Source organism: Embiotoca jacksoni, unplaced genomic scaffold (genome assembly GCF_022577435.1).
Source record: "Embiotoca jacksoni isolate LCO1_2020_lvr unplaced genomic scaffold, fEmbJac1.0.p SCAF_19, whole genome shotgun sequence".
Taxonomy (NCBI): Eukaryota; Metazoa; Chordata; class Actinopteri; family Embiotocidae; genus Embiotoca; species Embiotoca jacksoni.
Window position 1 is genome coordinate 5,188,254 of NW_027185329.1, and position 25,122 is coordinate 5,213,375.

At 42.2% G+C, this 25,122-nt stretch overlaps 1 protein-coding gene across 20 annotated transcripts in view; it reads right to left on the reverse strand.

Annotated features, from left to right (window-relative positions):
* dock7 (dedicator of cytokinesis 7) overlaps nt 1-25,122 on the reverse strand; it is a 47,072-nt gene that overhangs the window by 2,223 nt on the left and 19,727 nt on the right. For 2 of the 20 annotated variants that reach the window (XM_069153131.1, XM_069153137.1), the window contains exons 15-51: nt 24,731-24,848; nt 24,397-24,467; nt 22,625-22,763; nt 22,267-22,368; nt 22,029-22,115; nt 21,037-21,268; nt 20,615-20,779; nt 20,384-20,404; nt 19,357-19,526; nt 18,137-18,229; nt 15,982-16,071; nt 14,369-14,464; nt 14,129-14,269; nt 13,877-13,990; nt 13,350-13,517; nt 13,075-13,214; nt 12,769-12,938; nt 11,920-12,098; nt 11,585-11,767; nt 10,883-11,042; nt 10,492-10,588; nt 9,607-9,624; nt 8,559-8,655; nt 8,254-8,382; nt 7,979-8,131; nt 7,357-7,515; nt 7,077-7,177; nt 6,771-6,963; nt 6,474-6,617; nt 5,967-6,098; nt 4,852-4,866; nt 1,660-1,785; nt 1,430-1,519; nt 1,063-1,299; nt 736-879; nt 529-635; nt 27-194 (exon numbers count right to left, since the gene is read on the reverse strand). In XM_069153131.1, the coding sequence (XP_069009232.1) occupies nt 27-194; nt 529-635; nt 736-879; nt 1,063-1,299; nt 1,430-1,519; nt 1,660-1,785; nt 4,852-4,866; nt 5,967-6,098; nt 6,474-6,617; nt 6,771-6,963; nt 7,077-7,177; nt 7,357-7,515; nt 7,979-8,131; nt 8,254-8,382; nt 8,559-8,655; nt 9,607-9,624; nt 10,492-10,588; nt 10,883-11,042; nt 11,585-11,767; nt 11,920-12,098; nt 12,769-12,938; nt 13,075-13,214; nt 13,350-13,517; nt 13,877-13,990; nt 14,129-14,269; nt 14,369-14,464; nt 15,982-16,071; nt 18,137-18,229; nt 19,357-19,526; nt 20,384-20,404; nt 20,615-20,779; nt 21,037-21,268; nt 22,029-22,115; nt 22,267-22,368; nt 22,625-22,763; nt 24,397-24,467; nt 24,731-24,848 (4,749 nt within the window). Of the gene's footprint in view, nt 1-26; nt 195-528; nt 636-735; nt 880-1,062; nt 1,300-1,429; nt 1,520-1,659; nt 1,795-4,851; nt 4,867-5,966; nt 6,099-6,473; nt 6,618-6,770; nt 6,964-7,076; nt 7,178-7,356; nt 7,516-7,978; nt 8,132-8,253; nt 8,383-8,558; nt 8,656-9,606; nt 9,625-10,491; nt 10,589-10,882; nt 11,043-11,584; nt 11,768-11,919; nt 12,099-12,768; nt 12,939-13,074; nt 13,215-13,349; nt 13,518-13,876; nt 13,991-14,128; nt 14,270-14,368; nt 14,465-15,981; nt 16,072-18,136; nt 18,230-19,356; nt 19,527-20,383; nt 20,405-20,614; nt 20,780-21,036; nt 21,269-22,028; nt 22,116-22,266; nt 22,369-22,624; nt 22,764-24,396; nt 24,468-24,730; nt 24,849-25,122 lie in introns of all 20 variants that reach the window. The other 18 variants (XM_069153136.1, XM_069153140.1, XM_069153134.1 and 15 more) reach the window with 18 other exon arrangements.

Consider the following 25,122-nt stretch of genomic DNA (forward strand, 5'->3'; position numbering starts at 1 on the left):
CACACACACACACTGTTCAGTCCCACCTGTGGGAGTTGACCTGCAGGACAGGTTTGTACAGCTGAGGGATCTTCCTGTTGATGAGCGGCTGCAGCGCCTCCTTCAGACGGTGGTAGTTCCTCTCCAGCTCCCTCTGGTACTCCTTCTGGTCCGGACCAATCAGGCTCTTGTTCTTACGCAGGGCATCTTCACACCTGCGGCGGGAAAAATCCGTGTAAAACCGGCAGGTAAAATTCTCAACTGCGTTTCCTTTCAAATCAGAGGATCCGGACTCACCTCAAAACGGGTCAGAAGAGCTTTAAGACACAGGAAGTGGTGGAAAATGTTTCTAAGCGTCACGCGGGACTTAACGTCTAAAAACTAAAAATGCTGGAAAATGCAAAGCGGCGTCTACCGACGAGCTCGGGCGCGCCGCGCCTCCTCGCAGCTTTCATTTTGAGATCGTTTCCTTTGAACTCCGCGCTTCCTTTATAGCCCCCCCCCGGGTTCGGAAAAAAAAAAAATCTGGCGCGCGGGACGGAGACTTACCTCTTCGTGAAGTCTTTGAAGCACAGACGCAGCTTATTGTGGTGTCGGTAGAGTTTGGGGTCGCCGGGGATCTCTGACAGGAAGACTTGCGCCACCTCCAAAGGACCCTTGAAGGACAGACAGTCGGGTAAACATCCAGCTGCGACTTGACTCGTCCTCGACTGAGCTTCGCGAAGCGTCAGCGCCGGTCCGACGGGCGCGCCTCACCTGGTTTACGGTGGTGCCCACCGACCCCTGCAGGACCATCTGCAGCATCTTGGCGTCGGCGGGGTCCTGGTGGGTGGCGAAGGCCAACTCCTGGGTCTTCTTCTGCATGTCCTCTATCGCCACCTCGATGGGCGTGGATATGATCTGGAAAAGGACGGGCCGAGCGGTTTAAAACAGGACGGTTGATGCCGTGTTGTTGTTGTTTTTTTTTTTTTTTACCGGTTACCGTAAACAAAACGACCCGGGACGAGAAGTAAAAAAAAAAAAAAAAAAAAAAAAAGAAACCGAAGCGGCGTCGCCGGCCTCCTCGTCTCCCCGCCGGCCTACCTCCTCTTTGTGGATGATGTTGATGCGCGTCTTGATGTAGGGGAAGGCGTGCGACGTGGTGAGGATGGTCTTGCGTTTGAACTGCTCGTGCAGGTCGCCGTGCGCCCGCCCGTCCAGGGTGAACGGCGTGCAGTAGACGAAGCGCCGGAGGTTGTAGTTCTTGTCGAAGTAGGTGATGCGGTCCTTCATCTCGTACGTGTCGAAGTACGGCTCCACGTAGGTGATCTGGATGAACGCCTGCGAGGGGGAGAAACACGTTCACGCTTTTAAAACTGGGGGGGGGGAAGGTTTTCGGCTGATAACATTCTGCATCCGTGGGGTGTTTTTTTTAAAAAAAATTTTAATGTTGGCTTCGCCCGACTCGGACCTTGTTCGGATCCAGCTTGCACTTGTCCACGGGGTTGGAGTCCTTAATGACTTCGACCTGGTCCTCTCCAAATCGCTCCCCGTAGAAGCCCTGGAGGAAAAGACGCGGAGGGGAATTTGTACTCGGCGGCGGAGGAGTGATAAAACATAAAACACGTTAGAAGAAAAATACCGAGCCGAAATGCGGCCGCGTCACGGCAGAGGCGTCGAGGCGGCGTGCTGGCTTTTTACCTCGAGCCTGTGAGAGATTTCGGCCAGCTTTGTGATGGCCGGCTCTTTGTACACAAACTCCTGCTCGTCCAAGTCGCCGAATTTTGAACCGTAAATTCCGACTCGGAAGTACGTACCAAACATCCTCTTCCCATCCTGTGAGCAGAGGGAAAATAACTGTCAGGAAAATGTGTCTTGTTAAAGAAATCTGCAAAACTTTTACGTATCAAGGAGATACAGTGAGAACGTTTCAGCTCGCATGATAAGAGAGCTTTGTTTTTGTTTTTTTGTTTTTTTTTAAAAGCTGATCGCTGTTGATGCTGTTGATGTAATTCGCCGTGAATCACTCGGACGCGGTGTCGTTTATTTTGGCTTCAGACAGGGCGTAGGCCTCCGGTTAGTTCATTCATCGGGTAAAAAAAAAAAAAAAAAAAAAGAAACGATGGGAGCGGCCTTTAACCAATCGGCATTGACCGCCACGTGACGTACATGTTGTGAGATGTAAGCAGAGTGCAACACCGTGTCGGTAAATATTACAGAGTTGAGTTGTTGTTGTTGTTGTTTTTTTTTGTCCAGCTTCAATTCCTCAGTATTTGCTCCAACTGTTCATCTCGCTTCATCTCGCTTCATCTCGCTTCATCTCGCTTCATCTCGCTCCGCCACCGCCGTCGTCGGAACCACATTCACAAACAAACCACTCACTTCAATGTCATCGTGCTAAGCCACGCCCACTGACCCCCGATTGGTCCACCCTTCGGAGTGGCAGAGCGGGATCTTATCGCGAACGGGGTTTCCAGACTACAAGCTGTGAGCAATAAGTGGGCGGAGCCAGGACGAAAGCTTTCCCACCTCACACAGAGGAGAGGCAGCTTGCAGCTAACAAGCAAAGCGGACAAAACATCAGCAGGAAACCGCCGATACTCGCACGAGTACAGTAGCTACTCCCGAATGTGCGTGTTACCTAATGGCTTGTTTTCAACGTCAACTCTGACATCTCCTTGGTGTCCTGTTTTGTTTGTGCACATTTTCAGTGGCTGTTTTAAAATGAACATCGAAGCAGCAGAGAAGCTAAAAAAAACCAGCCTCGCGAACCGTGTGCAGATAAAGAACAAAAGAGAAGTGTCTCTGCAAAACAAAACTACCTCAAACTCGAGCCAACCCTTCACATCTCTGGAAGCATGGCGTTCATCAGTGACAGGAAAAACAGCCATCAACCAGACACTCGCAATTTTTGTTCTGCGCAGACTTCTACTTGGTAAGAACGTCCAGAAGGTGGCTCCATTAGAAAGTGGAGCCCGACCAATATATATATATATATATATATATATAAAAAGGTTTCATATGGTCACATATTGGCCAATATTAGCCGATATATGTATATATATATATATATATATATATATTGGCTAAACTTTATTTTTTTTTTTTTTTCATACAACATGATGCAGAAAAAGGTTCTTGGGGTAAATTAGACATTCTTCGATTTTTGCGTGTATTTTTTTTTTTTTTTTTTTTTTTTTTTTATAGTTATTTATAATTATGAAATTCCCAGTGAAGTTCACTGTTTCAATGCAGATAATAAACTGTGAAATATCCTGCCTCCATTACATATTTTTGTCACAAGTGTAACAAAACACTTGTTCCCTTAATGATTTAAGGGATCATTGCAAAAAAATCTGTTTGTATAAACTGTTCGTACAGTGTATATTTCTCAATAATATCGGTATCAGAGTCAAAAATCCAGTATCAGACAGGCTCAACATTAAAGTACACCCTTTCGGGAGGCACAGCAGGTGTGACCGGGTGTGTGTGTGTGTGTGTGTGTGGAAGAGGGGGAAGCTGTGGACATTGGAGGCTACAGCTCTACAACTTCTTATCAAAGATGATCACATAATCAAAGAAAAACAAGAAAGCGAGAAATCGTGTGCTGCTGCTTCAACTGCTGATTTAAAAATATATGCGAGCAGTAATTTAAGAAGCCCTGAAAACTAAGGAACTTACCACAAGACACAATTAAGTAAAGTGGGAAGGAAGGGTCGGCAACCGGGGAAATCAAAAAGGAGAAAACAGAACAGATTTTAATCAGGATTGGGTTCCTCCAGAGAATTAAAAAAAAACAAAACAAAAAAAAAAAACAACACAAACTAACACACAACAGCAAAAACATCTCCACTGATTTTGAGAAAGAACAGAAACTCATTGTGGAGGATCTGCACCATGCAAAGGCAGACAGCGACGAACAGAAAGTGAGAAGATAAAGATCCACCACCATCAGAAACACAACATGCACTCTCAGTGCTTTTCCAACAGGAACAATGAGAGCTCTGTCCAGTTCATGCAACAGACCATGAGAACTCAGAGGTTAATACTGTTAACAACAGAACAGAATGGATGAAAAAAAAAATCATAATCAGGGGTCGATTTAGTTTGAACTATTAAAAAAAAAAAAAAAAAAAAGAGACAATCATAACAACTAATCAAAATCAAAAGGGATTAATCAAGTAATCCTGAGATTACTGTGAGTTGAACCCTCTTGGACAAAAACCCTGAATGCCTCAGGAATTTGGTTCCAGCTTCGACCCAAAGTTTGCAACACCTTGTGTTTTAAAAAGGCTCATTTGAATTGTGTGTGGCGAGAATGACCCACGGCCGGAGCAGGAAGGCTAACAGATCCCCTTCATGTCAAAACAGTGCACTGAAATCGAGCCCTGTGGGTGAAGATGAGGTGAGACGAAGTGTGACAGTCCATCGACAGTGTGTGCCGGCTGACACGCCAGCGGACAGACAGAAGATGAGGACGGGAAAAGTGCGGATTGTGCAGGTGATGCATTCACTGAGACTTTTGTCAGTAGTGTCACACACACACACACACACACACGCACACACACACCGGCTCCCATGCACAGCCTGTCAACACTGTCACAATATAAAAAAAAAAAAAAAAAACACAAGCTCCTCTTGCACAGTAAGAGGAGGGAGGAGAGAGGGTGAGGGTGGTGCTGATTTGACAGCCGGTGTCCCCAGCAGGGGGCAGACAGTTGACATTGTCTGCAGATGTTAATGGATTGAATGTATGTAACAAAGCAAAGAGAGCAACAGAATGCCCACAGCTAGCAAATCAAAAGATGAGAGTAAATTAAAAAAAAAAAAAAATGAAATAAAAAAAGATAAACAACATGAGCAGGGCCAAGCAGGAACTGTTTAGCCACCTACCTCCCAGCCAGTACTCTGTGTAACAAAGAGAATACAGGACATGTGAACGACAAGACACATACACCCCCACACACAGTGTGGTTCACACACACACACACACACACACACACACACACACACACACACACACACACACAATATTACTACAAGGAGAATGAACACCTTGAAGCTAATCCAGGTTACTAAATTGTGGAGCTGGAGAACAGGGCATCTAACCTCTGACAAAAAAAATATACAATAAATAAACAAACAAGGGATATTATCCTTACAGAGTGAATCAAGGATCTTTTTTTTTTTGTCACCACAAACAAAGTTAGCTTTGTGAGAGCAGTTGCTCTGCACACCAGACGGCTGTAACCCGACATGATGAGTCACACAACTGGCCTTTAACACAAGACACAATTGGAGTCTCTGCCCACACCTCATGCATCCTTAAGTTCGCACTTCACAGAGAAAATAAAGCATGCCAGGTCTCAGACATAATATAGAGAAGTAAATATGCTGGAATTAAAATGCAGGATGATAACATCATGCAAAGCTGTGTCTGTGTGCGGGCTGCTGCGTCGACATCAATAAATATCCAGCATTTTTTCCTGGCTGCTGTCATTCTGAGGCGCCGCAGATGAGAAGCTCCGCTCCTCGGACCAATGGCGTTACTTGACCTTGTTATTATAAAAATCCTGCGGGGAGGAACTACACTGCCTCATTACCGTGACAGTTAATATGTGTGATAAAAGTGCACTTCTGCAGAAGCTCAGATGACTGTGACGGTGAAGCTCTGGGGTTTTATACTTAATGCTCGTCTTGAAAAACATGCTTTTCTTTTCTGTTAAGATTTACAACATCTCAACCAGACAACTCTTACTGGATTTACACGAGAACAAGCTGATTTTTTTTTTAAAAACCCACTCATAACCTAAAGTAATCCAGATGTGATCTTCTCATAGAAGAAGACTGACAATGAAAAGGGATAACATTTGGGTCACACTGAGATATACAAAATAAAATGCTTCTCTTTCTGTCCTTGTATAAATTCAGTGGCAAAGTGGCATTTCAAGCTCTTGCAGCCTAGTAGGCACGGACGAAGTCTACTTTGTGGGTGTGTGTGTGTTTACCTGATGAACAATTTTGCCAAAGGCTTCCTGTAGTTTACCATGAATGGTAGCGAGCTTCTTTGCGTCCCTGTTGGCTTCATGGATGGGGATCAGTACCTTGTACACTTCGTTCACCGCCTCATACATGCCGGCCTGGAGGTGAGAGCCAGACAAACATCAGGGGAGAATAAAAGAACATCTCGGCCTCAATGTTTGGACTTATAGAGAATTGAAATTAAGATGATTAGACATCTGACTGGAGCCTTTGCATTGGACATTTATATTACTTGTAAACAGACCTTCCGGATGAGAAGATATGATACAATATGTTTATGGGATCATCACAATTAACTGACAAGTAGTCATATTTTCTAAAGTGCTGTCATACTAAGTAACTCTGTATCCAATAAATAAATAAATATCCCCTCCAGTGAAATGGGTTTGTTTGATGAGAAAAAGAGAGGAAGTTCAAAAATCCCTGACTTGGCAACATTCATGTCAACATCCATCCATCCATCCATCTCTCACCATGGAGAAGGAGGCAGCAGCCTGCTCCAGGAGGCCCACGAGGCCGATCTCAGTGAAGTATTTCCCGGAGCAGATGCCCTCCTCGTCCGGTGACACCACGTCGTCCGACACCGCAGACTCCTCAAGCACATTCGAAGAAATGTTCTGGAGCACACGTGCATATAAACACATGCACAAAAAACCCCATAAAAGCACACTCATTAATAGACATTTCTAGGGCCCACAAAAGTTGTGCTGATTACTCCAGAAGACAGGCATACGATGCACAGACGTGATTACGAGAACAACCGTCATTACCTGGAAGGTGACACAGCCTACAGGCAGGTACTTTCGGTCCTCCAGCATGCTCAGGTATTCTGCTACTAAGGCAGCGCTGTGCACCAGACACTGAGCAGCCTCGGCGTGGTTGTTCCTCTCAGAGTGTTTTCCAGCCATGTTCTGGAGCCACGTCAGCCGCAGGTCTGGAGACGTCTGGTAACCCTTTGCAATTCTAGAGGTGCAAATGCAAACGCACAGAAACAACAAGGTATCGATGAGTACAACGGTGGGATACAATTGTAAGTTATCAAAAAGAAGCTGCTTGATTGCGTGTGTGTTCTGCACCTGTACATGAGATCTATCAACATCTCAGGGTCTTCCTGGTGCTCCTTCATCTTCACTGTGTCAGACAGGATCATGTGCAAATTAAACACAAGGTCCTGGACCTGGACGTAAGAACAGAGAGCTTGGGATAAATTCACTGCTTCCCCAATGCTTAATCTTAAGAAATAAATAAAGACCGGGTGTAGTGGAGTATCAAATCAAAATCAGAAAGTTCAGTAAATAATAAATCAGCAGTTCAGGCTGCTCACACCGTGATGGACGGTAAATAAATGACTCGTACCTGGTCTGGGAATGTGGTCTCCCTCAGCTCCAGATCTTCCTCTGCATAGGTAAGGATGGTCTTGAGAGAGCGACGGAGGAACTCTTCATTGAAATTCTGAGACGTTCCCACCAGCGACGAGAGAGACATGGTCACCTGCATCTTTACTCTTGCAAAGTTCTGAAAGTGCAAAAACAAATAGAAGAAAGATTAAAAAATATGAATATTTAGTCACAGGTGTTGGGTTTGGTGTGACAGATGTGGACTGGGGAGATAATTATGTGCGGTGTAAATGTTCTCTCCAGTTTGACAGTCATTTAGAGGTGTGTGTATGTGTGTGTGAAAAATCTTTTACTATAACACAGCAGAAGATGCATGAACCAGTAATTGGGCCAAAACTGGCTGATTGCAGTTTTTTTTATTTTATTTATTTAAATAAACAAATGCAAAACAATAGTTGAGAACTGGCCAACCAACAGTAGTTATTTTCCTGATAATAACCTAATTATAACAAGCAGTACTTTTATAATGGATATATTCCAGGAGATCTTTAACATTTTCAACTACCACCTGAGGTTCATGAAATATGCTGCTTTTCAAGTAACAACACTATTTTGGATTGTTAACTTTTAATTGTACGTACGTTGCCAATCTCAAAGTTTTGCCTCATGAGGAGGTAGAGGGAGGCGCTGGCGTGGGCTCTGATGGTACTTATGCTACTGCTGCAGCTCCTCAGCAGTCGCAAACACAGATCAGCACACTGCTCTGTTTCCTCCTCAAACAGCAGTTCAGGAAACTACACGGGCGGAAAGAAATACACACAAATTGACAAAATACAAAAGAAAAGGTACATAATCCTTGAAAAAGTTGCCAAGATAAGCACACAACACTTAAAAAAAAAAAGTCCTGTAGTCTGACCTTTGACACCAGAGCCCTCTGTGTGGCAAAACAGTGCTGAAGGTAGAGGGCGCTCTGGTTGCAGGCCATGCTGTGGAGCAGCACCTTCAACACCCCACCCAGGATACTCTCCTTGGATTCTGATACCGTCTGGAGGGAGAGCGTGACGAAGAAACAGCAGAATGAGTTTATATGCACATTATAAGTTATATGCATTTACAAGTTTGTTTGCATTTATGAATTGTAAGTGCTAAACTGTTACAAACAAATTATTTTAGGTATTTCTGACTGCCTATGCATGGTTAAAGTCTTGTGTGCTTGCATACCTGTACAATGATCTCCAAAGTATCAAGAATAATTAGGTTGGCCTCCGTTGCTAGGTTACCATCAATAAGGGCTTCGTGCTCCAGCTCTGCTCTCGTCCTACAATCCAGAAAGCAGAAAACGGTGTCACAAAATGCACTCCCATACTGTGATGTTGATTTTGTGCCCTTGAATGTTGCATGAGCTTCCGGTCACCACATTCAAGCCATTGCACATAATCATAGTAGTTTTTGGGGGAAGAAAAATGGTATGTGCTAAGCAAAATCCAAAGTTGCACTCAAGGACGTCTCTTATCCAAACGGTTTTAAATTATCAACCGCAACAATACGTGCTGATCCAGTAAGAGACTGTTAGCCTGAAGCTCATGGGGTTAAGAGGTTTGAAGACATTAAGGAGCCTGTTCTTCATTGTAAATGAAGTGAAGAGCTAAATAATCCATTCTCGGTCTACAAGTCCTAAAATGTCTACGTTTGAGCAGATGAAACTCTACCGTGACTGGCTTTATAGTTTTCAAAAGAACAAACAAATAATCGATAGCAAAAAATATCTATTGCTACATTTGTCTTTTTTTTTTTTTTTGCTGCAGCAGTAACCAGGGAGAGACACGAGTCAGAGCCCAAAACAAGAAGCACACTGGTTAAAAAGCAAAACAGAACCACTGCAACCACTACCAACCCCAAGACATATGTTGTTACCAGGACAGAGGGACTGATGGGGCGGGGGATTCAAGGGCCAGGACCAGCAGGGGGTCTCTGTTGGTGCACTGATGTGCATGTGTGAACTAAAAAACAGTTCAAGTGGAGAGAAAATGAATGATGACACAACTACTGCAACAGCATTCATGTGTCTCACCCATATTAAATTTGATTTGAAAATTCTTTTCGTAACTTTTTCAAGTTTATCAGATCAAAACAATACAAACTAATACATTCATCTTGTGTCCATTTCAACTGTCTTGACTTCCCACAAGCACCACAGCACACCTTGAAAGAGGCACTAAAGCAGGGAGTAGTTCGAAGGAGCACACAACAAATGTGGACCATACAATACCTGACTGATCTGTGACTCCTACATAAACAAACAGCAACACGAGAGAACAAATGGAAATTAACAGAAAACAAACGCTCGAGCAGAATTTACAAAAGAACAGAAATTTTAATATACCAAACCAGTCGCCTGCCAAAAAAAGAGTGATACAAAACACAAAAAAACTTCAGCTTTAAGAGTGCATGCTGGTCCAATATGGTAAAACATTAGCTTGAAATGAATCTGATTCTGTTCCTTTGTAAATCCAGTTAAAAATGTGGAAAATAAATATGAACAATGAGTTTGTGATGGACATGTATTCCTGTATATACTTTAGCAGTGATATCCTGTTAAGAACATTAAAGGATGATAATTTGACAAGTTTATTTCACACTTGAAAACAGTGGGAAACACTATTTGAAAAAAATGTCACCTTTTGTGTAACTTTTTTATGCTTGACTGAGGTAGAAAAGTTGATAAATCCATAAAATCGAATTACTACAAATTGATATGGAAATTGACTTTGCAAAGAAATCATTATGTAGTATGTGACTACATACTTGCTAACTTGGAGGTTGTTGTAACACGCACATAAGGGAAGCGGAAATAGTCAGCCAATGGCTGGTTTATACCAACATCCAGTATGTCAGAATAAACACTCAGAAATTAGCACCAACTGTGAAACTCAAAGGACTCGACTCCTCAGATTTTCAAAATGGTTGTGGAAAGAAACACACATTTATTTGTATTTGGCCAATTTTCTGGAAATTTGAAATACATTTGGATAGAAACCTGACTTATGCACATGTTCCCTAAGAGAAAAAAGACCCAGAAGGATTTTTATTAAAACATCAGCTCGGGTAACTTTGAGTACCTTTAAAATAAAAAAAAGAGTTAGAAAGAGCGTACTTGTCCATCTTTTCGCTGTTTTGCCTCCAGTGAGTCATGTCTTTCCTCCATCGAAGGTTCTCCTGGCTGCCGAAAGCACTGCCAGATGGACTCCGCTCTAAATGGTGAGAAAACATTATTTACTTGTTTTTAGATGGTGGTGAAAGAGGCTGCGTGTTCACAGAGAAACGTGACTCACTCTGGCTGTATCTACAGCGCTATCAGAAGGTACAGTTGTATGCAAGTGTGTTACGTTCATGTACAGGATGTATGGGCAGGTTGAGAAGCAGGTGCTGTAATATACATGTAATGTATTTCTCCTCTTTGAGTTCAGCACTTCTAGTTTCTTCATGTTTGCTTATATGTGGGTCTACCTGCATATGTGTGCGCATGTCTGTGCAGGTGCCCCCACCTAGTTGTCCCCGGCTGCGCCGCACCATTTCCTGTCTGGCCCCGATGCTGCCCAGTATGGCCTCCTCCAGCTTGGCCTTCATATCTTTGGACTTCTTAAAGGTTAAGCTGTTCATGCGCTCAAACGCCTTCTTCCCCTGCATGGTGAACACAACATGGGCCTTGTATCCATGAGGCAGAGGGTGAGTGAACGGGCAGAGAACACACAGTGGGAAAGTTATTTGAAGCACAGCACCCAGCGAGCAAAGCAGGTTAGTAGCGTCACAGCAAATGTGCAGGTAAAGAGGAGCAAATAGCAAGCACACAGCCGAGCAGAAAGTGCTTGAAATACACAGGAAGAAATAGATGATTACAGCAAAGATTATTTATCCGTATTAGACACAGAGAAGCTTGGTTTTTTTTGGAAGAGTAAAGTGCACAGCTAATTATCCTTTAAAAGATAATGAAAAATGATGTGAGAGCATTACAATATTACAAGTTTAGTCACCAGTAGAGCACATAGAAAAGTCCACTTCACTCATAGGAGTATAGTTACATCCAGAAATATTATTTCAGCCAATAAGATTCCCTATCGGTTGGACATAAATATAGAAGATAAACTGAATTGGTGGAAAAACTCCTGAACTCTCCATGTGCTCTTGACAATTTTTTTTTAGATTAATTGGTTCTCAGAGTCAGTGAGTATATTCACAGTTGATGTTACCTTGTACTCAAAGCAGGAGACGCACAGGTAGAGGAGATCCAGCAGGCGGTTGAGCTGGGACACCGACAGGTCTGTGAACCACTTCTGTAACACCAGCTCATCGGCGTTCTTCAGCACCCACAGCAGGCAGATCAGCAGGCTGCGACTCGACTCGGCCGAGAAGCTCCCATGCTGACGACTCGCCTGGAAGATGTGAACCAGGACGGGAAAAAGATTTCAGAAGAAGTAGCGGGGGTTGTAACAGTAGAATACATCAGTGAGACACCTCCATTAATTGTAGATGACAGCATATCACAGTCACTATGTTCAGCACCTCCTCTCGAACAGAAAGCTACCTGCGAGTTGAGCAAGAAGCTGCTCGGTCGAGACATCGGCGATGCAGTGGAGGTGCCTGCTATTGCCATGGCGACAGTCTGGCTGATCAAGCTGTTACCGTCTCCCTCTGCCTCTTCTCCACTGCTGCCCACCGCTGCCCCCTGTGGACCGCCCGGCCGACCCCACTGGTTATGGGACTCTGGTGGCACAAGAAAGGAAGAAAAGAAGATGAAATTATCAAGTAAATAGACAATAAAAAAAATTTAAAAAAATAAGAACAAATTTCTTAGTGTGGCGTAAGAATAAAATAGAGAGAAAAGTAAAATAGAAAAATGAGGGACACAGGGTTGAACTGGGGTTAGCTGGGACATTATGTGACAGGGCAACATCCTTTACAGGTCGACTGATAACCTTTCAGGGTAAAAGCGATACACTATTAGAGGTCACAATATAACACCACAGCTGCTTGTTTGAGAAGCCCACAGTACTTGGCATTTTGCCACATTACATTTCAGCCGGCCTCATTCTGAAGGCGTGAGACTCAGTCTGACAAAATGCTCATGTGTGCCACATTGTTACAGTCACTCCCAGTTTTGTTTGCAATAGAGGGAAATCTCATAAGATTGCTGTTGACTGTACAGCAAGAAGAGTTCGATATAAAAGTTGGTGAGAAATAACAAAAAATAAAGAAACCAAACATTTGTATTCCAGTGAATAATGAAAAGTAAAATGCAATGAAAAATAACTCCAATTCAAAATAGAAATCCAGTAACTACTGAAAACCTCCAATGTTACAGTTTGGCATCTCTGCCAATAAGCCTGTGGTCTTTTTAAACTACTTTCTGTTGAAAATAGCTCGTAATCCATACCTGTGAAGTCATGGAGCTGTGGCAATGTTTCCATGACGATGCCAATGAGAGGCAGGTACAGCATGGCGACCCGAGCCTTAACCTCAGGATCGGCGTAGCGCGGGTCAGAGTCGTGGCTGGACAGGAGGTTGTGAACGACGCTCACCACTTTCTTATGTAGACCGAACATCCTGCAGTGAAACAGGGCAAAAAAAAAGAAAGGAAAAAAGAAAAATAAACAAAGAAAGAGATCAAGGTATCAGTCCAAAAATATTCTAATATACGTGAACTCTTTCTTTATTAAACTAACTTTACAAGCACACTAACCCCTCATTGTCTGGGTCCAGTATCACTGACAGTTCAGACAGCACTAGTCCAGCCAGATAATGTTGCTCTCTGAAGGGGACAGACAGCTCAAACATGTTGGCAATCTTTTGGTCCTGGACATGTGTGGAGAACCCAGAGCTCTGTGGGAGAAGAGACATGAAAAACACCATAAATACATCATCTCTGATTATTATCACTGATGATTGTCTTCTGAGATTTTTAGAGTCTTTCTGTCCAATGTACAATCTCCCTCCCTCCATCTCTTTTTGTCTGACCTGTGACGTTGCTGATGACACGGAGGGAGAAGGCGAGGCAGGCGGGGTGAGCAGGCTGCAGGGCAGATTGAGGGTGACGTAGTGTTCGTGGCTGCAAATAATTCTCAAGAAATCAAGCCTCAAAGACTCCAGGGTCGGATTCTGCAGAGTGTAAAGCTTTGTGGACACCTGGAGAGAGGACACAGTTTTAAAATGTTTTATTTAAAATTACAACAACAAAAAAAGGCAGTATGTGCTGTCAAAAAAACTGTAATCTAAAAATATCATCACAACTTTGTTCTATATTCTGAGACAAAGAATTTCAGATTTCATCATATCACTATGAATCTTACATTGGACATAGTGGAAGTGCCATACAGGAAGGAGATCCTCATTTAATACAATGTAATTTGCATCTTTCTGCATGCTTAATCTAAAAGTTACTGGGATGCCAAGATTATATTCTGTCGTATTGATCCTGCTAGAACTGCATTATCCTGCATCATAAAAAAATACGGCATTTCAAATTATCACAATAATAAATGTACCTGTTTCCAGTATGCCCTGATCAGTGTGAAGACAAAGCCTCTGTCCATGACTGACAACAAGTCATTGAGAAAGAAGGCCAGGCTCGTGTTTAGCCTCTCCACTAGCTCCAGATCCTGAACGGATGAGAAACACAATATATATAGCTTCTCCAACTTTCCTCATAACAAGCACGCCTCTAAAACCCCTCTGTACTCCAAAAACTGCACATCTGTTGGTGATACCATGAGGCACTTGACCGGGTCATTATTCACCTTCTGGAAACGAGACACAACGTCACCAGCGATGGTGCTGACCAGGGCTGTGATGTCATCCATGAAGCGTTCAGGGAAACGGTTCTTCCTCGGTGACTCTAAGCGTTCGGTGAAGTAAAGGTGGTGGATAATGCTCTTCACCTGTGATCAAGGTGTTCAACGTGTATTTAGCAGAAACATTCAGCGTAAATCCAAGGTTTTTGTTTTTGTTTTTTTATGTATAAAGATTTTGTTTCCTACCATGAGTTCAAAGAAAAACCACGCCTGCTGTAGAGCACCCTCCCGCACGCTTCCACTGCTCACCACCCACTGGAGGGCCAATTCCTCATGGAAGAGCTGAGCATGAAATTCAAAATACATAGAGGCCAAGAGGTGGAGAGGGGGGGAACAGAAAGCAGTAGAGCCAGACAGAGATAATGTGAGGCACCAGAAAAGGTACACTCTCTGTTGTGAAATTAAATTATGACTCTGAAGATGTATAGTGTAAATAGGGTTTCAAAATGTATTTACTCATGGGGGTTATGATGTAAAACAAGACTTAATTGGCTTAATATGTATAGTGGTAAGTGACAAGTTACTTTAAAAAAAAAGTAATTCTTGTGCTGAACTCAAATGAACCTGGTGACAGGTATCAATTATGTGACTCAAAATATTAACCATGATTCTTAATACTACATTATCTATATGACAGAACAATACAGTCCAGTAAAGCTCCTGCGCCTCCAACACTGAAAATGAACTTCATCAAAGAAAAAGGGAGGTTAGGTGTTAAAATTCAGGTGACAACTTCAAAAATTCTAAATAAATACATAAAAAATTAAAAGAAAAATCATCACAAAAATATAATTCTTAATTTTGTGCATACCTGTTATTTTTAGGAAATGATGCACTCTAACCATGCAAACTACAATCTTCAGATGTTATGTGGCTGAAATGTGTTTTCTTTTTTTTTTTTATTTACAGAAGAAAAAAAAAATTCAGTTTTTGCACAGCAAGAACAAAATATTGTTCTTCATGTCTTTCTAAATATTGTGCAAAAATAACATTTATGAAGGTGTGCGTTTTTATGCAACACTGACATCCAACACAGTCTGGCGAACACACTGACTCTTGTCCAAAGTCTGGCAAGTCTTCTTTAATCTTGTTGACATAGTGAAGATAAGAAAGAGGGCACGACCTGATCGATAGCCAAATTTTGAATCTATACATGGATCTATATATGACCTCACTGCTGCCTACAGAAAAGGCACATTTCGTTAATCTCGTCGTTTTCGTTTTACTAGAAACATTTCTACCTCTGTAGAATCGTCAGTATTGACATCTGAAAATGACTTATTAACAACCAACTACAAAGACTGAGAAATGTGGTTGAAAACTCTGGGGGAAAAGCTAGTAAACCGACTTTTTGTCCATAATATTTATCAGGAAACTACTTCTTTTATAGTAGTACACTATATCCTGATCGCTATCGAACTAATCACCTGTTTGTATGTTTGCTGGTACATCTCTCGAGAGATCACGGCACTTGATCGGAAAGCAAACCGTGTTGGTCTCTCTGTGACTGAGTGATTGGAGGACACTGAATGAAGACTTCCCAGACTATGCCGATGCAGTTTCCTGTACAACACAGTCAGCGTTAGCCAGACCACAACCAACATTCATGGCACATGAAAAACTCCTCAACATGTTCAGAACAAGAGGCAGATCAGGGACATACAGCATTCAACGAGACTCCACCACAACCAAATACGACACCAACCAATCCGGAGGCACACATCCACAGACAAGACAGGTGAGGAGGCGAACAAGGAGGTGGGTGGGGTTGGCTCCTCCCCCGGTGCAAGTGGCTCTACCTTTTTTGTGGGCAACCGTCCTGTTAAAGTTTGCAAGAAACTGGCGCTCTCAGTGTGCGAAGACATGCGATTGCCACAGCGCTCCATGGCCTATGAGTGGGATGAATGGAACGGTGACAGCAAGGTTAGTGGAGGAGCAACAGGGAGGGCGGGCTTGCAACTTCTTCCTCAGCACACAGGCAAATGTGTGTGCCGGGTTACACAGCCCCACATGCACACTACACCACACTTTTGTGATCTGTTGCACACACTTTTCATACATGAAGACACAAAACAATTAGACACAAGGACAGAGGCCACAACACTTAAAAGTGTTGCACCCGTAATCTAAAACAGTTGAGACGTCGGTAGTTTGGGTGCTTTGAGGAAGAGATGCAAAATGGCTGCATGAAAGGCCATGTGATCAAATGAAGGCTCAAGATTAATTTCTTTTTCTTGCTTTTAAAGCCTGCGCAATTCTGCATCCCTCCAGGTGAACACAATACTTCAGACACAAAATAATGACATAAAGGGAAAATATCCGACAATATTAAAAGGTATCATTGCGGTAGGCACGTGCTCTGTCAGCATAGGCGCATTTAACTCAATGTGGTAATCTTTGTTACCTGATGTGTAAATGAATAACTAACAAAAGGACTGCGCCGTGACAACAAAATGACAGAGGACATAAACATCACATGAAGATGGAAAGTGAAGCAGACAGAGACCTCACATGGGAGATACACATTCACACTCACAGATACACCATGCTCCAGTGACAAAGTGAATGGTATGCAGGGTTAGTAGAAAGTCATGCAGGTATACTGGCTGAGAGATGTGGAAGTCCAGAAAGGAGATAAAGGAAATAATAAATGAAATAAAATAAATACAGTAAATCTAGTCTGATGGGAGATCATTTCTAACACTATTCTTCTTCTCTACTACCCAAACAATCCTGTGTGAAATAGATACACGCAAAGATTGTCTTGGCTTTAGGTTTGGAAGTAATTGCCAAGTGTAAACCCAAAATACAGGGCAAACTCGACATAGAACAAAGGAAGGTCAACAGTGACCCGGTCTAGCATTGCAATGTCTGGATTTCAACTACTTTTCATGACACTACTGAGAAAAAGAGAGGTGTTAGATGTGATAAGCAACGAGGGATGAACTCTGAGACTCTAATATGACAGTAAGAGGGTCATGGAGGCGGCTGTGACTCCCATGTGTGGAATCATGGGAGGGTTGTGATTTAAAGTCTTCCAGGATATTGTAATATTCTGAAGTTTTGGTGTTTCATGTCTTTGTATTGCACTTGCCACAATGTGCATTGTTTAGAAATTTTGCTAGTTTGGAGAAACTTAGCAAAACAATTGTTGGCAATTACAATCATTTAACTTCAAACCACTGTAAGCAGTTTCACTGAGCATATGATGAAAGAAAGTCCCTCCAAGAAATTACAATTTAGTGATTGCATTAGTAAACACAAATTTAAGTGATCCCCACAATATTTAGAGGAGCCTGCAATTTTGCAAAATTCCCCTGATTTTTTCGCAAAAACTATCCTCAACAGAAGCTCTGTTCAAAGTAGAAGAGGGGACAAGAGGGATATATTAAATTAGGTTTATAAAGGCTAAGAGACTGCACTTTGTTTTGTAAAGTTACATCACTTCAAAGAATCATTTGTAAGTCAATGGTTTTCCAAGTTAAAAAAAAAAATATTTCTATGATAGGAAATTATTACACATTACTCTTTATCAGGTATAAGTTATAAAAAACTAAAATCATTTTTTTTTTCCCCATGACTTGCAATTTTTGCTAATTCCCAAAAATTGTATGCAAAAAATTTGCTTAAAACTCCACAAATTACTTCACAATTTTTGAGAAAAGCCGCCACAAAAATCAATTATTTTTGATTGCAACAATAAAAAAGAAAAAAAACTGCAAAATCCTGGAGGGACTGGAAAGTTGTGACTTGACAAAATTGAAAAAAAAGAAAGAAAAAAACATTACAAATATAAAAAAAAATGAAAACCTTAGAAAAGATCGTCTTCCTATTAGTGACTCTGGCAAAGAACACAAATAAACCAAAACTCCAAATATTGCAGTATCCCTTCAGTGTGAATAAGGTTGCTTTTGTAGCGAGGCAAAGTGGAGGACGGGGCATTCATAAAACCACCTGCATGGTTTCTGGAGCGGACCCGGGGCTGGATCCCCAGGGGGCACTCTTACAGCCCATGGTGTGCACCCACGAGTTGGAGCGGTCTAAGCCCTAGGGGTGCCGAGGTCAAAGGACACAAGGCAAGCGGGAAGCAAGGGAACAAGCGAGCAGCACGGGGGAAGGAGGAGGAAAGGAATAATGACAAGTTAAAGAGGTTCACAGGTCAGGACTGCTGGAAGATGCCAAGGGCCCAAAAAAGGTTAGCTGTCAGTAAATTAAAAATCCAAATCATCACCACAGAGGAGCAAAGCACAGAGGTTCTCTCTCTCTCTCTCTCTCCCTTTCTCTGTGTGTGTAAAAAATAACTTCCCCTCCCTCAGAGACAAGAGAAGAAAGGTTTAGTTAAGTATTAGCAGCAAAGGGAACATTCATCAAGAAAGGGGCTGCATCCATCATATCATGGTTACAAGAACAGCAAGAGCATTAGAAAGGCACATTACATCATTCACTCACTGCTCATGTACTTTTGGGGTTAAATAAAAAATAAAATGTTTGAAGTGGGAAATCACAAATTATACAAGACAACATACATGACAGCAAATAAATAAAGTGAAATAAAAAAAAGAAGAAAGAGATCCGATACAGGCTGGAAAGACTTTGCTTCTGTGAATATATTTTAAAAGATATACGACTATTGAAACAACAAGCTATTGTATCGTCTTCACAGCATCTGTTTCACTGATTTGACTGTAAACCAAATGCCATAAATTATTTTTACAACCGGTACACACTGAGCATTTTGTGCACGCATCTGTGTGTGTGTGCATGTGCAACAGGTTGCTGTTACAGCGGTTAGAGAGATAAGATGTCCAAGCTTCTGTTTACGCATTGGCTATACAGTTTACACGTGATAAAAAAAAAAAAAGGCACATGGGTCACTGTGCACATGGAGGCCTTACGTAGGTTAAGATATATAGATATAGTACAACTATCTTACATGTGTGTGCCTAAAATACATCACAAATCAATAAGATTGCGGCAATGTTAAATCATTGTGTACAAAAAGTATTACTATTTGTCCACTGCTGATTCTGTCCACATTATAACCACATGTAGCGTTTTGAAGTTGAGCGCCTCGTTTATCCTTTAACAGAAGATTGACAGAACTCTGATAAGTAGTGACATTAAAGAAGTCTGAGTCCTCGTGTATAACCGAAGGCACCGTTCGACGAGCTTACCTTGCTGCCGATGATGGAGCGGACCTCGTCGTCAGGAGACGTGGGTGTACCGGAGATGTCAGGGTTACTGTTGCTAAGGCTTCGGGAGCGGTTGAGGTTGAGGCTGGCTGGTCGGACAGCTGAGCGAGCCATGGTGGCGTAGTGAACGGACCCGCCCAACCCACCGGGGCCTGGGACGACACACAAACAAAGGAAAATGAGTCATCTGGGATGTGATGGGAGTTACCATTGCACCTAACCATACGGTGGTGAACCCACGAGTTCAAAGCAGCTCGTTAATATATGTATTCATAAGTGATTATACTTACATAGAATAACCAATAGCCCCTTTTCCACTGCCAATACCAGCTAATCTACTTGCTATTTTTGTTTTCCATTGGGAAAAGTTGTAGATTGCACCTGCTACTTCTTTGGGAATCACCTCAATCGAGCTTCAAGCCAGCTGAGTGCGCTGATCAGGGAGAATCGTTATAATCACTGAGTGCATGAGAGAGAATATTCTGCACAAACCATGCATTGTTAACTCTGCGAGCTACTATAGCAGATCCAACTTTGTTTGTATTCAATGAACAACTCCATTAGTGACAATCTGCAAAACTATGCAGTTACCAAATGAGGCGTTGCACACGTTCCTTTATTTGGCTGCAGACGAAAGGATCCATTGAGCGTGTGCGTGTTGTGTTGAAGATGACGTCACGGTAATTTGACACATCATTCCTATATTATCGGTGCCACATTTAAGGGGTACTAGCTGCAATGAGGAACAAAATCCAGAAAAGCAACCAGTGTGAACAGTAAGTAGAGTCGAGTACAATGAAAAAGGGGAAAATGTGTCCTGGTAATGAATGGTTTTATGAACTATGATTGAAAGATTGCAAAGAATTACAACTTCACACACCAAAAACCAACTACCACACATCAAACGATCTACCAAAGCATCTATTACTTGAAGAAACAACTGTAGTTTTCGTTTAAAGGGTGAAACAATCGCACACACAGTGATGTACAGTAGTAGTACCATATCTACCTGTTGAGGATGAGTTGGGGTCTGTGTTGAGCAAGCAAAAGGCAAAATGTGGGAGGAAAAAAAAAAAAAAAGAGCAAAAGATAAAACAAAATAGAAGAAGAAAAATTATGGCAGGCAGGTGAGGGTGAGTTTTTTTGGGGGGGATGCAGTAAACTTAAAAAGAGAGAACAGAAGACAAGATGCAGAATAAAGGAAAATGTGAAGAGATTACCTGTATTTAAGATTAAATACCTGGCGACGGCGAGTTGGGGTCAGTGCTGGGCAGGCGGAAGACGTAGTGGATGTAGGAGGAGAGCAAGCTGTTGCGGCCATGCATGTCCTGGCTGGTGTCCAGGTACTTATGAAGCCGGTTCACGATGGACGCCATGACCTCGAAGGATGCTTGGCCTAGATTCACTAACCACACACACACAAGAGTAGTCAGTGCTACTGCTACTGTGCAGAACACAGTGGCTACTGTAAAACTGAATAAATACATTGGACTTGGGACGCTGCATGGAAGGGGTGAAGGTTTCAAGGTGTTTAGGTGGCACATTTAATACATAATCATTCTTGACGCATTTTTGGAGCAGCTTGGAAGTTTGTTTCAAAACTTCCAAGCTGCTCCAAAAATGTTCCTTCTCATTTTTAGTCAGCGCACGCCATTATCATACCTATCTGTCCAGCGATGACTGGCGGTCGCACCACAAGCAACACTAGTTTGTCGAGCAGAAGGTGAAGGAATCGAACCACTGGCTCCAGCTGGGAAGAGTTGAGTGCAGCGATGCTGGACTTGAGCTCGGCCTCCAGGTTGTTCTCCATGATGCGCATGTCTCCTATCCTGACTGGGAACATGTGCTCATCAAGGGCATGTACCAAGGCAAAGAACTTATCCAGGTACTGGTCCTGTGGGGGGAGAGTGGGAGGAATGGGGATGCAAAGGAGAAAAAAGAGTGAGCAATTTATTACCATAATAAGGTTTGGTAAGACAATGCAGAATAGATAGATGGTAAGAGAACAGAAGAGAAGAGAGAAGTATGACAAATATGAATGGAGAGTACAAAAAGAAGACAAGCCAGAGCTTAAAAATCCACATTGTGTTGAAGGAATTGAAAAGTGAGGGGCACACAAGGGGAAGAAAGTCAAGAAACAAAAGTAAGCTTGGATCTACTCATCTCTGAGCCGGCAAGTTGGCTCACTGAGTAAAAACCGCAAAACGAACATTACTACAAGAACACAGGAGAATCCAGTGAGTCTAATCTGTGCCAGGAGCAGTGATTTATGAGCACATTAGTCCCAGTTAGGCTCCTGGGGACCACAGTCAAGCCCTCCACACCACAGCCGACACAGAGATGGAGTAGACCTCAGTAAATTACTGGCATGGTAAGAGTCAGCCACTAATGAACTGGTGCTGGGATGGAATTACTTAAGTGTGAAAACCCGATGTGGTTGTTTCGCTTAACTTAGCTTAAAGTGTGACACTCGTGAAAAATATTGCAATAAAGCTGTTCTAAAAACCTGGTTATTTAGTAATATAAGGGTCTATATTGAAATAGACAGGGTATAAACAGAAAAGATGGACAGACAGAGGTGGATGAGAGGTTATGAAAGTCAATCACAAATCCACAAAACACTACCGTAAAGCTACTGGATATTGTTTTATTACCTGTGTGTGGATGGTGGAAACAGTCACCACTTCCACGTTGAACACTCCTCGATGGTTGTCCACCCACTTCATTCCTGGAAGAGGAACCTGAAATACAACAATACCCAAAGAAATCCAGACTGCGCTACTAAAAAGGGCACAAACTAGGGAAAGAAATGTGCGTGTAATAAGGACAATAAGGATACTTAATTCATTCTTGCTTCAAAAACACTTGCATGCTTGTAAACTTGTGTCTTACGTCTGGGGAGAGAACGGAGTAGGACTGCGGTGGCTTTTCCAGAGATACAGGCAGACAGAAGTGTCCTGTTCGCAGACGCCCATTCTGCAACATGGGGATCCACTAGAGAAGAAGGAACAGATGACAAAAAAGACACATTACAATTTTTCTTTGAATATACGTTTACTGTGGCATCTTCAAGATTTCAAGTGTTCACGTTGTATAAAATTGCATGTATGTCGTTCAACACAGAGTGCACCTGTGTGGGAGAGGATGTGGGTAATAATATGAGCATGTCTTCATTTAAACTTATCCCAGCATGAATGAAAGCACAAATAGCTGCTATCTACAACCACAGTACGGTCATGGCTTTACCGACCGTGTATCCCACAGGGGTCTCCAGCGGCGTGTTCTGCTTCTGCTGGCAGCTGACGTGGTAGAAGGTGAAGAGGATGTGGTGGTGGTCTGACAGAGAGGCGGGCAGTTTGATCTTGACCTCATCGTGAAAGTCAGGTGATCTGCAGCAATAAGGAGCAATGATATAAAAACGATTCAAGTACAGTGTTACGAATGGCTTTATATCTAACAATCTGATAGATTAGGAGAGGCTGCCAAAACAATATAGATTTGTTTCCAAACTACGTAGACCGGTTAAGTCATGCATGTCAGCATCGATGTCAATCCACTTGTCTGTTGGTTCTAATTATATCCACGATGACTACGGGTCTGTCTGAACGCACCATATAACCAAAAGTTTCACAATGCTTATGTTAACGGGCAAAAGGTAAATACTTAAGTCTTTATTTGCATTAAGGCAGCAAGTGTGCAACTGCTTTTCACTACTGAGTGCCTGCTCTGTGGTTGGCAACTCTTCAATGCTGGTACTCTGCTGAACATTAAATTTGAATGGGGAGCAAGTCAGTCAATATCTACAGGGTTCTCAAATTGAATTCCCCAGAAGACCTTCACATAACTCATTCTGGAAACCATTGAAAATGGTTAGCCCAGAGGTTTAATGGATTTGCTGGACAGGTTCACACACTAGCTATAGACTTGCATATTAGTACAGGTCTATCCCTGCAAGTACATATATACAACTGACGTCTCCACATATCCCATTTCCATCCATTTATAACTTGGGAATGCTTGTCTCAAGGCAGAGCAGGGGTTCATAGTGGAAGCAAAGGGATCTAACAAGAAAAAAAATTATATAACCCCTCATTTTTCACTTCAGTTGAATTTTCTTTCAAAGTCCCACGGGAGGAAACTTCTCTGCAGGCCAGTGCCCAGAAACAAACAACCCACAACTACAGCAGGCCCATCAACAAATCCACTAGGTTTGCCTCAAGGACAGAAAATGACCAAAAGTGCTTAAAAGGGTCACAGAAGGACCCTCATTTCTCATGGGCACAAACATTTCGGTTCTGGGCCAGAAAAGGAGAAATCATGAAAAAAGAACAGCACCAGGAGCAACTTTAATCACTGTGGAAAAGATAAAGTGTTAGTGGCTGGGCATGTTGCATCAAAGCCAAAAGCAGATATAAACACAGAGATGGAAGATTTCCAGATTTACAAAACATCTCTTATAAAAAAAAGACCCGTTCCAATTCCTTCAGATGTTCCTTGAAGGGCTTTCATGAGAGAAATATCTTGCCATTTCTGAGTGAAATGAAAAATGTATTGATCGTTATTTACAGCAGAGGCACTTCTTTGACTTCTTTTGCATGATTGTCCTCATCCCAGAGGAACATAATTCACAGGATGATTAATTTTAGTCGTGAAGGTGTGATGTCAGGGTGACAAATGACAAACTGATGGAAGTCATAAAAAAGCCTTATAGTGATGATAAAACAGAGACCCCTCTAAGATCGAAGAAACTTGTGCCAAGGACACCACCCCCACTGCAACGCACTGAGCTCTCAGAGTCGCCTGTAACAGCAGTGAACTAGTGGACTGAATGACCATATGTTATTATCATGTTTAAAATGTTTTGATACCTGGTAAATGTGATTTTTTTTTTTTCCTACTTCATTTGAGCCTAAACATCACACCATAGAATAACAGTTTTTGAAAAGCTTCAGTTGGTGTTTTGATAGTTTCCTAGAGCACACTATACAGATTATTTCAACCAAAAAAGTCAACCGCACGTACCTGTTGTGGTACACCACAGCAGTGTAGGCCTCTTTAGCGAAGTCTGCACAGCTTGACTTCCCAAATATCACCTGAGGAATAAAAAAAAGCAATACGATTACAGTAAGATTCAAATGATGGTAAAGCTGTGCTGTAGAGAATGAATTGTTACCATATCTTGACATAAATTTGCAGAATAATACAACCTGACAACTGCATTTCAATGTAATGACCGACATAAAAAAAAAAATCCAAACATTATACCAACATGTTAACAACTATACCTAGAGTATGGCTGACTGGCCTGAGGTCAGTTCAAAAACAATGAATTGTGTTGTATTAGGATATGGCGTACCGGCATTGCATTGTTTGGATCCTCTCCATTCATAAATTGCACTTTCACTGTGATGTTGCGGGCGGAGCCTTGGCGGTTGGCAAAGTTAAGACTCTGCGCGTTCACATACAGCAGATTCCTGAAAACAATACCGACACAAGGAAAGAGAAAACAAGACACCTCAGTAATGATGTAATACTGCATCAAAAAAACATTACATGTAGTAAGAGATGAAATTCATAGTCTGTAAAATGTATCACAGAATTTTACACACAGTGATTCTTCATGTCTTTGAGTTGTGCTTTGGGATAAAAAGATGAGTCACAACATGCAGCTGATTTCAATACAAATGCTCACATATATGTTGTTATGTGGCTTCTGTTAATAACTATGTTGGATATAAACTAAATAAA